Raw genomic sequence first — 13,179 nt, forward strand, 5'->3', positions numbered from 1 at the left:
TTGGTGGCCATCACTGCCTCCTGGGGGAATGAGTTCCACAATCTTGACTATGAAGAAGTGAAAACAAGGTTTACATGCTCTGCCGGCCTTCCCATACCTGGTGCCCTCCAGATGTTTTGGAACAACCCACCATACCATCCCCAGCCAGAACAGCTGTGCTGGCTAGAGCTAATGGAAGCTGCAGGCAAAAACATCTGGAGGGAAGACCTTTATTGGGATCCTACTGCACAATAGGATGTATGGAAGTGAGAGCTGGACCATAAAGAAGGCTGATCGCCGAAGAATTGATGCTTTTGAATTATGGTGCTGGAGGAGATTCTTGAGAGTCCCACGGACTGCAAGAAGATCAACCTATCCATTCTGAAGGAAATCAGCCCTGAGTGCTCACTGGAAGGACAGATCCTGAAGCTGAGGCTCCAATACTTTGGCCACTTCATGAGAAGACTCCCTGGAAAAGACCCTGATGTTGGGAAAGATGGGGGGCACAAGGAGACTGCACAATAACTAGCCAAACACTGTTTGTATGTGTGTAATTCTGAATAAAGTCCCAAACAGCTCATTGTTCCTTGTTGGCATCCGTCAGCCTGGAGAGGTGAGGTCAGTTTGTTGGAAGGTTGTAGCACCTGTGGTGGCTCTAGAAACGGATGTGGGAGAGACATGTTTCATATATATGGCTCCTTCAGATGGCAAAAAGATGTGGGAACCATATGAGCCAACTCCTAGGGGCCGAGGCCCCTTTAGCCCCCCAATAAAATATTTGCTAGGGCTACCCTTCCTCCATAGTTATGGGCTTTGACATTCAAATAGTATGCATGCACGTGTCCAATTATGCAGGGTGGGGCATAACACCCCCCCCAATACAGTATATTATTCAGGTTGCCACCCTTGGTGGAAACCAACTATTTGCATAGTCTCTCTTATCTTTTCGAAGCTGGCTTTAAAAGTAGGGGCTCCTTAAATCTCACCGGATTCCTTTATTTCAAGACGCGTGAAATTGTGTGCCCTTTCTCTCCATAAAGGAGGAAATCTTGAAGCTGAGAGCTGGCCTGGCCCAAGGAAACTTCTTTTCCCTTGGCCGCGGACGGGGCTCCCCGTCTCCTTCCCTGGCCCCGGGGTCGAGGGGCGCCTCGGCCAGACCAGTGACAGAAAGCGACGGCGGAGGAATCTTCCGCTGCCGCCTCCTCCGGCAACCCCCGCGCGTCACCTCGCCGGGGAGGCCAAGCACACGCGCGCACACGCGGTGCGGGCAGCCCTTATAAATTCTCCCTCTGCCGGCCCAAGCCCGCGATGTTGCTCTCGGCCGGCGAAAGGGTCTCTCTCTCGCTAGGGCAGGAGCGGCGAGAGGGGCGGACCTGGGGCTGCGCTTCAAGCCGGGGAGGAGGAAGAAGCCCTAGGCAGCAGCCAGAAAGCACCTACTCGGGGGAGGAAGGTGCCAAGCAAAAGAGGAGGAGGAGAGAGGCTGCCTGGAAGACTCCAACTCTTGCAGTCCACTCGAAAGAAAAAAAGAAAGAGGTTGGGGAAGGAGCAGCTCAGCTCGCTTGACTGTGTCTTGGCTTTTTCTCCTTCTCTCCTAATTGTGGAAGAGGAGGGAGCTCCTGGAAAAGTCGGGCAGCCAGAAGTAGCCAGAGGAGAAGAGGGAGACTAGCTGGCTGCTTGGGGAGCAGCAGGAGTAGCAGCGAGAGGAGCAGCCCGCGGGCCCGGGGAAAAGGAGGAGCAACTCCACGCGGGTGCAGGAGACGGCGGGGAACCCGGCGCAGCCACCTTAAGGCTCCCGGCCGCGCGCCCCTGGCACGGCTCGGCTGCTCCCCCGGCGTGCGCGCACACGCATCCATACAAACACGCACACACGTGGGCGCTTGCCGCCTCCCAGCGCGCTGGGGCGCCGGCCCCTCGGCCAAAGGGGGAGCTGCGGACTGTCTCCGGCAGGAGGAGGAGGAGGAGGAGGACCGGGGGCGGCATCCCCCCTGGACGGGCTTCCCTCCGACTACCAGCCGGTGCCATCTCACTTGAGGAGCGCGAGAGCTCGTGGGAAGCCGGAGATCCGCGTCTCGGAAGCCCGCAGTTGAATTGGTGGCCAGTTGCCTCTCTCTTTCTCTCCACCCGCCCAAAGCCCTTCAGCTCTCTAAGAAACTATTGACGTGATTATTATTATTATTATTTTTCTTTCTGGTTTTTTTTTTTTAAATCAGTATCGCCCCTCTTCTTATTTTTTCCTTCCTGGCGGAAGCGCAGCTACCATTGCTGATTTGCAATCTGTTTGCTGTGGTGGTAACAACCTGCTTAAAAAGAAAATCTTTGCAACCTGTTGCAGCTATTTTCGAAAAAAGAAAAACCGCTCATCAACCTGTTGCAGTTTTTAATAAGAAGCGACTGCCGGGTTGAACTTGCTGCTTCTGCTGCAACGCCACGGCTGCTCGCAATCTTGCGACCCAAATCCCAGCATTTTGGAGGCCAGAAATCCGGTGCAAGCTACTGTTTGGACTAGCGATCTGTTGCATTCCTCCCCTCTTTCCAAAATCTATAATATATATATATAAATTCTCAGCCTTATTCTCACGCGTCCACATAAGCAAGAAGACCAGAGGGGGGAGGGGGGAAACCGGTCACTTTTTTGGGGGGGTAGGGGAGAAGGTGAAGAGTGAGAAAACGTGCTTTTTGGTGCTTTCTCTCTCAACCTTCCTAAAAATGCACTGCTACCTGTGGAGCGTCTTCCTCACCTTGGATCTGGCCACGGTGGCCTTCGCCCTGTCGACGTGCAGCACCCTCGACATGGATCAGTTTATGCGCAAGAGGATCGAAGCGATCCGGGGGCAGATCCTGAGCAAACTGAAACTCAACAGCCCTCCGGAAGAGTACCCGGAGCCCGAGGAGGTTTCTCCGGAGGTCATCTCGATCTACAACAGCACCAGGGACCTGTTGCAGGAGAAGGCGAACCACAGGGCAGCTACTTGCGAGAAGGAGAGGAGCGACGAGGAGTATTACGCCAAAGAGGTTTACAAAGTAGACATGCAGCCTACGTTCCAGTCCGCAAGTAAGTGCGAATGCGCGCCGCGCGCCTGCGGCTGTTTGGGGGCAGAAAAACGCGCACGCGGTCAGAGCGAGCCTTGCTAAGTGCTGCTGCCGCCGGATCAAAATCTCTAGAAAAGAATATAGGCTGTCCTGCCTGTTTAAACACAGCCCAGGGGTACAGCTACCCAAGAAAGAAATAAAATTTGGGGTTGCCTCTAAGAATACCGAAGCCCCTCCCAATTTTAAATATTTACGCATTTTAAATATTTTCCCAGGTCTGGTTCTGTGATGCTGGGGTGGAGATGAGATACGGAGAGGGCAGGTGAACGAAGCACCTTTGCACCAGAGGGAGGTCTAACGAACTGAAATCTGGGATCCTTGCTGGGGTTTATGTTGAGATCAGGCTCCTCGGTCGTGGGGATCCTCCCCTTGTTTTTCTGTGTGGGACCTCAGTCCTGGCACATGACACATAGTCTCTAGAAGGGCATTCTCCAGAGCATGTGCAGAGTGCTTTTCCTTTCCTCTCTACTGGACAGCAAATCTGAGATCCAGAGTTCAGGGCTTCCTGGGGATACTGTGCGACGCCCACCTAATCTTTGTCTCTGGCACCTCTCATTTTGGAATCTAAGCACCCGGGAATCACCCTTCGAAAAGAAGGGGACATCTGGCAGTTCTCCTGCCTCACTCCCATCATTTTTGGCAGTGCCTGGTGCCTTCCAATGCCAGATACATTAATAAGCCTCCTTATCTGTTCTCATCCTCAAATTCCCTCTGTTTATTTTTCAAAGCCCTCCTCTCCGCCCCCACTTTGGGTGGGAACAGTGGCTTCTCAATCTGTTCTCCCTGGATGCTCTCCATCCAGTCTTTGCCTGCCTCTAGCCAGCCAGCAATCAGTGTATGTTTCCCCTTAGTATTTGGCCAACACCTGGGTCAACAAACTTTCCCCTTAATAGGATTAGTTTACTTTGTTAAAGCCCACCCCCACCCACCCCAAAAGTATTCTCTCAGCTCTTTTCTTATCACCTGCCTAGCCCCCCTTCAGTTCAGTTGGTAGCTTCCAAAGCTGATCACTTCACTTCCCACTGCTGGTTTGTGTCTGATATGGGCAGTGGTCCATTCCAATGTACCTTGGAGAGAGGGGAGCAATCTAGCTCAGTAGTGTATCCACCCCAAAACCAAGTTTCTTTTGAAGCTGGCTGCTGCAATTGGTACAAGCAAAAAAAGGACAGATCCTCCAGGAAGTGCCTCTTTAGATCCTATTTTCAATTTAGTCGTTCCCGTTTGTGATGACCTTATTTCCAGGTACAAAATGATACTCCCTTAATTCTTTTTTTTTTTTAAAAGTCCAGCTTCCTGGACACAGTCTGTGAAAGCTTCAGCTGGAACTGATTATGTGCACTCTTTTCTGAAAAATAAATTAGAGCTTGAAAGAGCTGGCTCTGTGCATTGGGCCAGAGCCACTGTGGTCCAGAGACTTAGTGTTTGGAGGTGGGAGACATGAATTCAAATCCCACCTCCGACTTGGACTTGCTGGTTTGGCTTTGGCCGGCTGACTTGTCTAGCAGCCGTTCTGAGGAATTCTATGCATTTACTCAGAATATTGAACCCAGTGGGTTTTGTACCCAAGTAAGTGTGCATAGGATTCCAGCCTTGCTGTGCAGTAATTTACAAGCTTACTCCGAAGTAAGTCCCACTGCGTTCAACAAGGATAGCAGCCTTAGTCTCTTCAGCTGTAAAATGGACCCATTCACATTCCACTGTAGTCAGTTCACCTTTTTTGCCAGCTGGGGTGGGTGGGTAGGAAGGGAAGAATACATAGGAAATCAAACCCCAATGTCGATCATTGTAGGAAACTTCGCATGAGAAAAAAAATAAGGCAGCTTTACTACATGCCTAGGCTAAGTGTTTCTTTTCCCTGATTTGTTTTCCAGTCTTCCCCCTCCCCTCCCCCCCACCCCTATAACTTTATTTGATACTCATATACTTGGTCTGTCTCTGAAAAGCGCATACCTCTTTCCGAAATGCGTAATGCAGCCACCTTGGCAGCTTTAACCTAGACTTTCTAATTGTAGCCTCTTCTATTTATTTTGAAGGCAACCAAGGTGTAGCTTTTTGAGGCTTGCTGGGGCTTGCTAACGCGAGTCCCAGGATGCCAGCCAGAGAACTCAGAACCCCCTCCCCCATTTTCTCCTTGTGCTGCTGCCTCCCCCTTTTTTATTTGTTAAAAATGACAATCTCTGGAAGAGGACACCGCTGGCAATCAAAGGGCTTTATTATTGCAATTAAGGCACCATCCAGAATGTCTGTGATAAATGTGCTCCACCCTTGTTGCCCCGAGGGAAGGAAGACTTTGTCAAGTGTGCTGGAGCCAAGTGGGTATGCGCAAGCTCTCTAGCGTAATTTGTAGCAATAACATTGAGACACAGAAGAGAACGGCAAGGCTGGTTTCCCCCCCTTCTTAAATAGACGTTTCACCCACCCACACTGATCTTCCGCTGGCTCATTGGAGATCTCTTTGTTTGTTCCACAGGAGTCTGTGCTCTGAGACTGTTTACCAGCCAATCCATAATCCTAGCAGCATCTTGATCTAGGCTTATCACCTTTTAGCTGGAGATTTTTGTTTTGTTTTGTTTCTGACATGTTTCTAACCACACTTCTCCTCCCCGTAAAGAGGCAACGCTAGCCTGGCTAAACATTGCCTTCTGGAGAATGTAAACGATACAAGCTGCGATCCGGGGAATAATTAAAAACCCTGTGAGAATCTCCTCCAAAGCTGGGGCTGTAGGCAAAACAGCTCTTGGAGGACAAGTGCGGATATTGCAGGTACCCGCCAATAGAGAGCATCATGAGTTTAAGAGCTGAGGCCCCTTCTCCAGCTTCAGCCAGCCTTACTGTGGAAATGCTTGGTTGGGAAGATCACAGTAAGTGGGTTAACTGTTTTTCCACTGTCTAGTTATATACGCTGGGCTGGACAAGCCATTCTAAGGAAGAAAAAATATACAGCCAAGAAGAAATATATAATCTGAATGAGTGAATTGAAAATGCAGGTTTGGACTGCTTTGTACACTTTCCTTCAGATGTACGGGGTGGTGGGTCTTTTTTTCGCCTTTTTTTTTTAACTCTCCCATTCCTGCATTAGTTGAGCAGGCAGTGATGCGGGAAGAGAAAGGAGATCTCTGCAAACACACTGAGGTCATAGAGTGAAAGGCATGGGAAAGAGCCATCATTCAGAGTTCTTTTTAAAAACTACCCCCCCTTTTTTACCACAGAGATGTTAGCATTTGGTAACTGACTATGGCCCAAGTATTGCAAATATGCTCTAATTATACTCACAGTCGGCTATATATCACTAAGCAGATCCCTGATAGGTCTTTGTGGGACATTTGTAACATTCAGTCTAAATATTTTTAGCAATGGAGAGATTTAAAAGGAAAACGCAAAGAGATATTGTATATATCCCAGGGCATATTTTGTCTTAAATATTATCCTTGGCCAACTGTACTATATAAATACAGTAAATATGAATAGCCTTGGCATGTTGCCAATCTCCTGGGATGAATTTTAGTCAAGAAGGTATTTATGGGATATAAATAATACTGTGTCAACATTTAAAGAAGGGATCTGATTAGCTCAGAATTTATTCGTATTAATCTTTTCACGTGCTGTTAGTTTAAGGCTCAAAGCGAAGTTGTGTTAAGGTTTTGCCGATAGTTTGCACCAAGGGAATCAAAGGGCACTGGGCTTTTTTTACATGATGGTCTGTGGGAGCACAAAAGGAGACAGTGACTCGGGTCGGGCATGGAAATCAACGTGTATCAGGAATTAACAGGCCTAGATTTCTAAGATACAGGCAAGGAAATGTCCCTGAGTGGCTTGGGGCATCCTTTCATTAGCTGTGCTCTGTGTCTCCCTTACAAGTCTCAAATTTGCTGCAATTGAGGTTACACAAAGTTCACAACTATAATGTACATTGCATGGAGGTCAACGGAAAAAGCTTAATGGACTTCCATGGGTCCTATAGCTGTGGATCAAGGATGGGGAACCTTTGTTCCTCCAGATGTTACTGACCAACTCCCATAATCCCTGGCCAATGGTCAGTGTTTTTTTTTCCCCTGAGGGGACACAGGGGTACATATACCCCTAAACATTTTGTGAATCTAAGTTTGGCCTCAACATGAGTAGGAAAATGAGAGTACCCCTAAACATTTTTAAAGAAAAAAAGCACTGGCCATGTTTGCTAAGGTAGATGGTATTTGTAGTTCAAAAACATCTAGAAGGCCAAAGGTTGCCACACCTGCTCTAGATAAACACCACAAACATAAATAGCAGTTCTCTTTATCTAGGAATCATAGAATTGGAAGTTGGAAGGGACCCCGGGAGACATGATTGAGAACCCTGATCTCCCAGGCTTTCTCAATCCCTCTGGAGCCTCCATAGATACAACAGTTGTGAAGCCTTGGGGGAGGGGCTTAACATGTGTCCCTGCAGTCCCACTGTATCTGTGTTCCTCCTTAGCTCTGAGGGACTCGTTGCTCTTTGGCTGCAAAACCTGTGTTGGTTGTGTGTGGAATTATAATTTTAAGAACATAAGAGGAGACCTGTTGGATCGGGCCAAAGGCCCATTTAGTGCAGCATCCTGTTGCCACAGTGGCTAACCAGATGCTATGGGCATCTGGCAAGCAGAAGATGCCTTCATGGCTGGTGATTTGGTAAGATGTTCAGAGAGCAAGCCGTCCTGTATCGCAAGTATGGGCAACCTGGGGCTCCTCTGCTGTAGCTGCACTTCCAACTCCCGTCAGCCTCAGATAGCAGAGCAAATGGTCGGGGATGATGGAAATTATTATAGCCCACTAACATCTAGAGGTTCCCCGGTTCCCCATTGCTGTCCTGTAGCATGACCCTAAACAGCTTTTAAATGAGTAAGAAATAAATGCACGCCTGATTACTTGTCCCTGAGTGTGCAGATGGAGTCTGTTGAAAGTATTGTGTTTGAAATGATATAAAAGGTAAAGGTAAAGGTACCCCTGCCCGTACGGGCCAGTCTTGACAGACTCTGGGGTTGTGCGCCCATCTCACTTAAGAGGCCAGGGGCCAGCGCTGTCCGGAGACACTTCCAGGTCACGTGGCCAGCGTGACAAAGCTGCATCTGGTGAGCCAGCGCAGCACACGGAAATGCCGTTTACCTTCCCGCCAGTAAGTGGTCCCTATTTATCTACTTGCACCTGGGGGTGCTTTCGAACTGCTAGGTTGGCAGGCGCTGGGACCGAACGACGGGAGCGCATCCCGCCGCGGGGATTCGAACCACCGACCTTTCGATCGGCAAGCCCTAGGCGCTGAGGCTTTAACCCACAGCGCCACCCGCGTCCTTGAAATGATATAAGAGGATATAAAACATGATATTGGAAGGACGAAATGTGGGGTATTGCATCTTTGATGGCTATTGACAGATGCAGGCCATCATTTGAGAGGCAGTCCACAAACATTGATGCATGAATCACAAGCAGAACTGTGTGTGATAGGGCTGGTCTTGGTAGTTTAAGTGCTGATGAAGCAAACTCTGGTGCAGCATTTTGGTTCCAAGCATCAGTCACCCATTTGAAAGCAACAACAAAGCCTCTCTAGCTTTTAATGGATGTGAATTGCATCCTCTCTCTTTTTTGGCATTAGTTATAGTATCAATTCTCCTTCCCCTCTTCCTCTTCTTCTTCCTTTAATAAACTTTATTGAAAAGATAACAGGATTACAGGAGTGGAATATAAAAGCAAATCTCATATCATACACAGGGCATTGAGGATAAGAGTCCATCAGGACAACCAGATTTTCCTCATTTGGGGCAGATTTTGTGTATTGGTTCCAAAAGTGTAAGAAAAAAATTCCCACCGTGTAGCTGCATAAAAACATTCCAGATCTTCTGATCCATTAGAGACCTTTAAATTATGGGACTGCATCTTTTTCATAACTTCTTTTAGCCCTGAGGTTAACCAGGACCACATTCATGGTTTCTGTGTTAGTATCAAACACTGGAAAGCAAATTAGGATGACATGGGAATTTAGTTCCTCCTCCAGAGAATTAGTAATGTACCTTTCCAGAGCCTGAGTTGTACACCTTGTTTCTAATAGCTATAAAAGGACCAATTATGTATTTTCTTTCTCCTTTCGCTGAGGAAAAACTTTGCTTTCTGTAATGAGAGTTTTGCTTGAGTAAGAGCTGGGCTTAAGTTTAGAGAATAACTTACCCCTTTGAAGTTTGGACGTTGGGATATAAATTTACAGAGTCCTGAAAAACTGCAACTGTTTATACTTTTCGTAGCAGTTTCACATGAAAGTTAACTAATTTAATGCAGAACAGTTCACCCCCTGCACAACCGTACTCCTTAAATTGAATCTCTAGTCTACACCTCAATTTTATGAGAGCCACCGGTGTGATTTATCCTTCCATTAGCTCTGTTGCATGAATATTTGCTTCACGTAGTCTCCCCCCCTTCCTTTGCTGAGTATTTTACCTAATGAAAGAAAACATTATAAACCAGCTACATACAATGGCATGTTTCTATTTTATCAACAAGGAATTGATTTACTAGTGTTTATATGTGTGTAGGTTTCTTGTCTTCAGAGGAATTGGGTTACTAGTAGAGTACAGAAGTAGCTGTGGGCTTTTGTTTTCCAGAGGGTTACACAGCCCCACCAGGGTGGAATGGATAATGGGGGAATTAAGATATCAGCCCTAATCACACTTACTGGGAAGTAACTGAATTCTACCAGTAAGGATTTGGGCTGCGGAGAATTTGGGTCATGGGAATGAGAAGTGGCTGAAGGGAATGGGAGATATCACAGCTTCAGAAAGTGTGCTGCTGCTCTGGTGTTTGGAGGAGGGGGACGTATTGGCGTGAAGTGACATTCCTCTTCTTCATGTGGAAGTAAGATTAAGTGCTTCTTGTAACAGGTGCCAGATAGGTGGACAGATGCATAGCAAAGAAGATAAGAGCCTGATGGATCAGGCCAGTGATCCACCTAGCATCCTGTTCTCACAAGGTCCAACCAGCCTGCAAGCAAGGCCCGACAGCGTTCTCCCAAATTGTGATTCAGAAACTTGCCTTGAGGGGCATACTGCCTCTGACAGTGGAGCTAGAACATAGCCATCATGGCTAGTAGTCGTTGACAGGCGTTATCTTCCACAAACCCTTCTGAATTTATTTTAAACGCATCCAAGTTGATGGCCAGCACTACCTCTTGCAGGAGTGAATTCTAGAATTTAACTAAGATGCAGAGGCTAGACTAGTCAGGAATCTGTTGGAATTTGAGGACATAAGTTTTGATCAGCACATTTGAAGGAGATGGATAAGGTGCAATGAGTTCTTAAGTCTTGCCAAAACAGATTTCGAATCATTAATACACGGTAGCCAAAGTGGTGGTGTATGGACAACATTCCCTATCATCCTTGTCCGGTGGCCATGCTGGCTGTAACTGATGGGAGCTGTAGTCCACCAACATCTGAAGATCACCAACTTGGCTACGTTTGTATTAATATGTTGCTTAGGAAAGTTGTGGGATCATCTTCTCTGAAACTCTGAACACTCTGTAAGACAGAGAGGCCACCTTGACAAGTGAGTGAAGCATGGGGGTCCCCACAGTGGTCTGCTGTGTCACCCCATTGCCTCAGATGCTACTCCTCTATACTCCTCCACTTGTTCTGATGTGGTATCACTCAAGAGAGCTAAACTTTGCCCAGAGCCCACAAGTTGTTGAATCATATTTTGAGATAAATAGGGACTAGCTTCATGCATTTGCCGATAAAGCTCATGAGTGAATCCTTTACATATAGTGAAGTAGCTGGCTCTTGGGGCCGCCATACATCCCACTTGTGTTGCAAGATATGGTAAAGGTAAAGGACCCCTGGACGGTTAAGTCCAGTTGAAATTGACTATGAGGTGTGGTGCTCATCTCGGCTTTCAGGCCGAGGGAGCTGGCATTTGTCCACAGACAGCTGTGGCCAGCATGACTAAACTGCTTCTGGTGCAGTTGGACACGTGATGGAAACCAGAGCACATGATAACACCATTTACCTTTCTGCTGCAGCGGTACCTATTTATCTACTTGAGCGGGTATGCTTTCGAACTGCTAGGTTGGCAGAAGCTGTGACAAAACAACAGGAGCTCACTCTGTTGCATGGATTTGAACTGCCGACTTTAAGATTGGCAAGCCCAAGAGGCTCGGTGGTTTAGACCACAGCGTCACCCATGTCCCACAAGATATGACACAGGTGGTGCTGGCTGCATTCAAGATTCCATATAGCAAGGCAAGTCCATCTTGATGCTCCTATGCATAGCACTGCCTTCAGGTCTTTCAGGTCTCTGTATAAGGGGCATCCAGTGTGAGACCCTCCAGAAGTTATCCACCCATCATTCCTGACCATTGCCGATACTGGTTGGGGCTGATGGAACATGGGTCCAATAACATCTGAAGAACTCCATGTTGGTTTCCTGTGCTATGTATTTTATCACTATGCAACATTGTTAGATTTGGTACCTCAACCAGTGGAGGCTGGTCCACTTACTCTAAGTCTCCTTGCCTTCTACCCAAAAGGCACCAGCCACCACTCAAAGCATCTTCATCAGGTGACTATACTTGATTAGTCCTTTTGCAGCATTCTCTGCAGCTGGCAATGCTGCCCATAGGAGATCATCATGCATGGCAGTTTACTATTCATTGTTAGCATTTATATTATACATTTTAAACAAAATATCTAAGGTGGCTTGCAAGCAAGGAAGCTAACCAATGCTGGGACCTGGATTCTGATCCTCCTGAGAAGTTGCCTGGAGTGGAGTTTGTCTCATTTTGGAGTGGAGGCTTAAATACAGATACTTGGAAAATGAAGTGCATCTTCTCCCCATTGTCTGCAGTTGGCACTGCTACGCAAAACATGCATTATGACATTTTCACGGGACACCATCACACGTGCCAATGGTAGAACATGTCTTTAATTCTGAGCCTATTGGGGGAATTGGCTTCAGATGAGCTTCTCTCATTTTGGAACAGAGACTTAAATCCAGACACTTGAAAATGAGTCATATCTGGGAAAGGTTTATAGGCTGTAAGTACAATTTGTACCAAAACCCTCTAGTGTAAAAAGTGAAAACTATAGTCACCAGGGACAGTGATCTGCTGAGAGGGAAAGTGCCTTCACATTAAACTGGCTGAGGCTTTTAGAAGAAGAGGGTCAGGGTTCTTCACTGCTCCTTATTAAATTATGAAAAGAGTAATTGGATCTCCAATAAAGAATGTCTTAATAGAAATGGTAACATCTGGTGGGTCACAGGTTCCCTATTGCGGTTTTCCAAGATCCCAGCCGTCAAATGTATGAGCTGTCTCTGGGTGAAGTAGTCGTCATTTTCACCTGGAGGGCTATTGCCTACATGCCACTGTTGGAAAAGGGATGCCAGACTAAATGGACTTGGGGTCTGCTCTTCTTACTGTTGGGGCTTGATGGACCTTCTCCCTTACCCTGATAACCATAGCTATTCTGCATAGCCTAGGTGTGCTTAAATCAGGCACAGGCAAACTCGGCCCTCCAGATGTTTTGGGACTACAACACCTATGATCCCTAGCTAACAGGACCAGTGGTCAGGGATGATGGGAGTTGTAGTCCCAAAACATCTGGAGGGCCAAGTTTGCCTATGCCTGGCTTAAATATATGTGCTTAAAGCTAGGTGTGCTTCAATATGTGCATAGAATCATAGAATTGTAGAGTTGGAAGGTACCCCAAGGATCATCTAGTCCAACCCTCTGCAATGCAGGAATCTCAGCTAATGCATCCATGACAGATGACATGTCTGTTGAGTCCACTGAGACTTACTCCCAGGTGGATGTGTATGGAATTGGAGCTGTTCATTGAAATCATTAGGATTTAGTCATGATTCGCCAAACTTTTCCCATTGACTTTTATGAGACTTCAGAATGATTTTTTGTTTGTGTGGAGTGGGAGCAAGGAGTGTCGGAATCTGCATGACCTGAAGTAACCTTTGTAGCTCATAAGAACCTGGCATTTCATAAAGAATCACAAGACTCTCTGAGTTTTAACTCATTTCCGAGAAGAATATTGGCAAAATGCCCGTCAATCAAATGTGTGTGTTGTAAAGTTTCTAGTGCTCATGAGGACAGAATAACAGAATA

General features: G+C 47.0%; 1 protein-coding gene across 1 annotated transcript in view; it reads left to right on the top strand.

Moving 5' to 3' along the window:
* The first annotated feature begins 1,274 nt into the window (after positions 1–1,274).
* TGFB2 (transforming growth factor beta 2) overlaps positions 1,275–13,179 on the top strand; it is an 81,776-nt gene continuing 69,871 nt past the window's right edge. The window contains exon 1 of the mRNA XM_081904240.1: positions 1,275–3,031. Within this exon, the coding sequence (XP_081760366.1) occupies positions 2,686–3,031 (346 nt within the window). The 5' untranslated portion in view covers positions 1,275–2,685. The remainder of the gene's footprint in view (positions 3,032–13,179) is intronic.

This window comes from Podarcis melisellensis, assembly GCF_964234715.1.
Source record: "Podarcis melisellensis genome assembly, chromosome: 3".
Lineage (NCBI taxonomy): Eukaryota > Metazoa > Chordata > Lepidosauria > Squamata > Lacertidae > Podarcis > Podarcis melisellensis.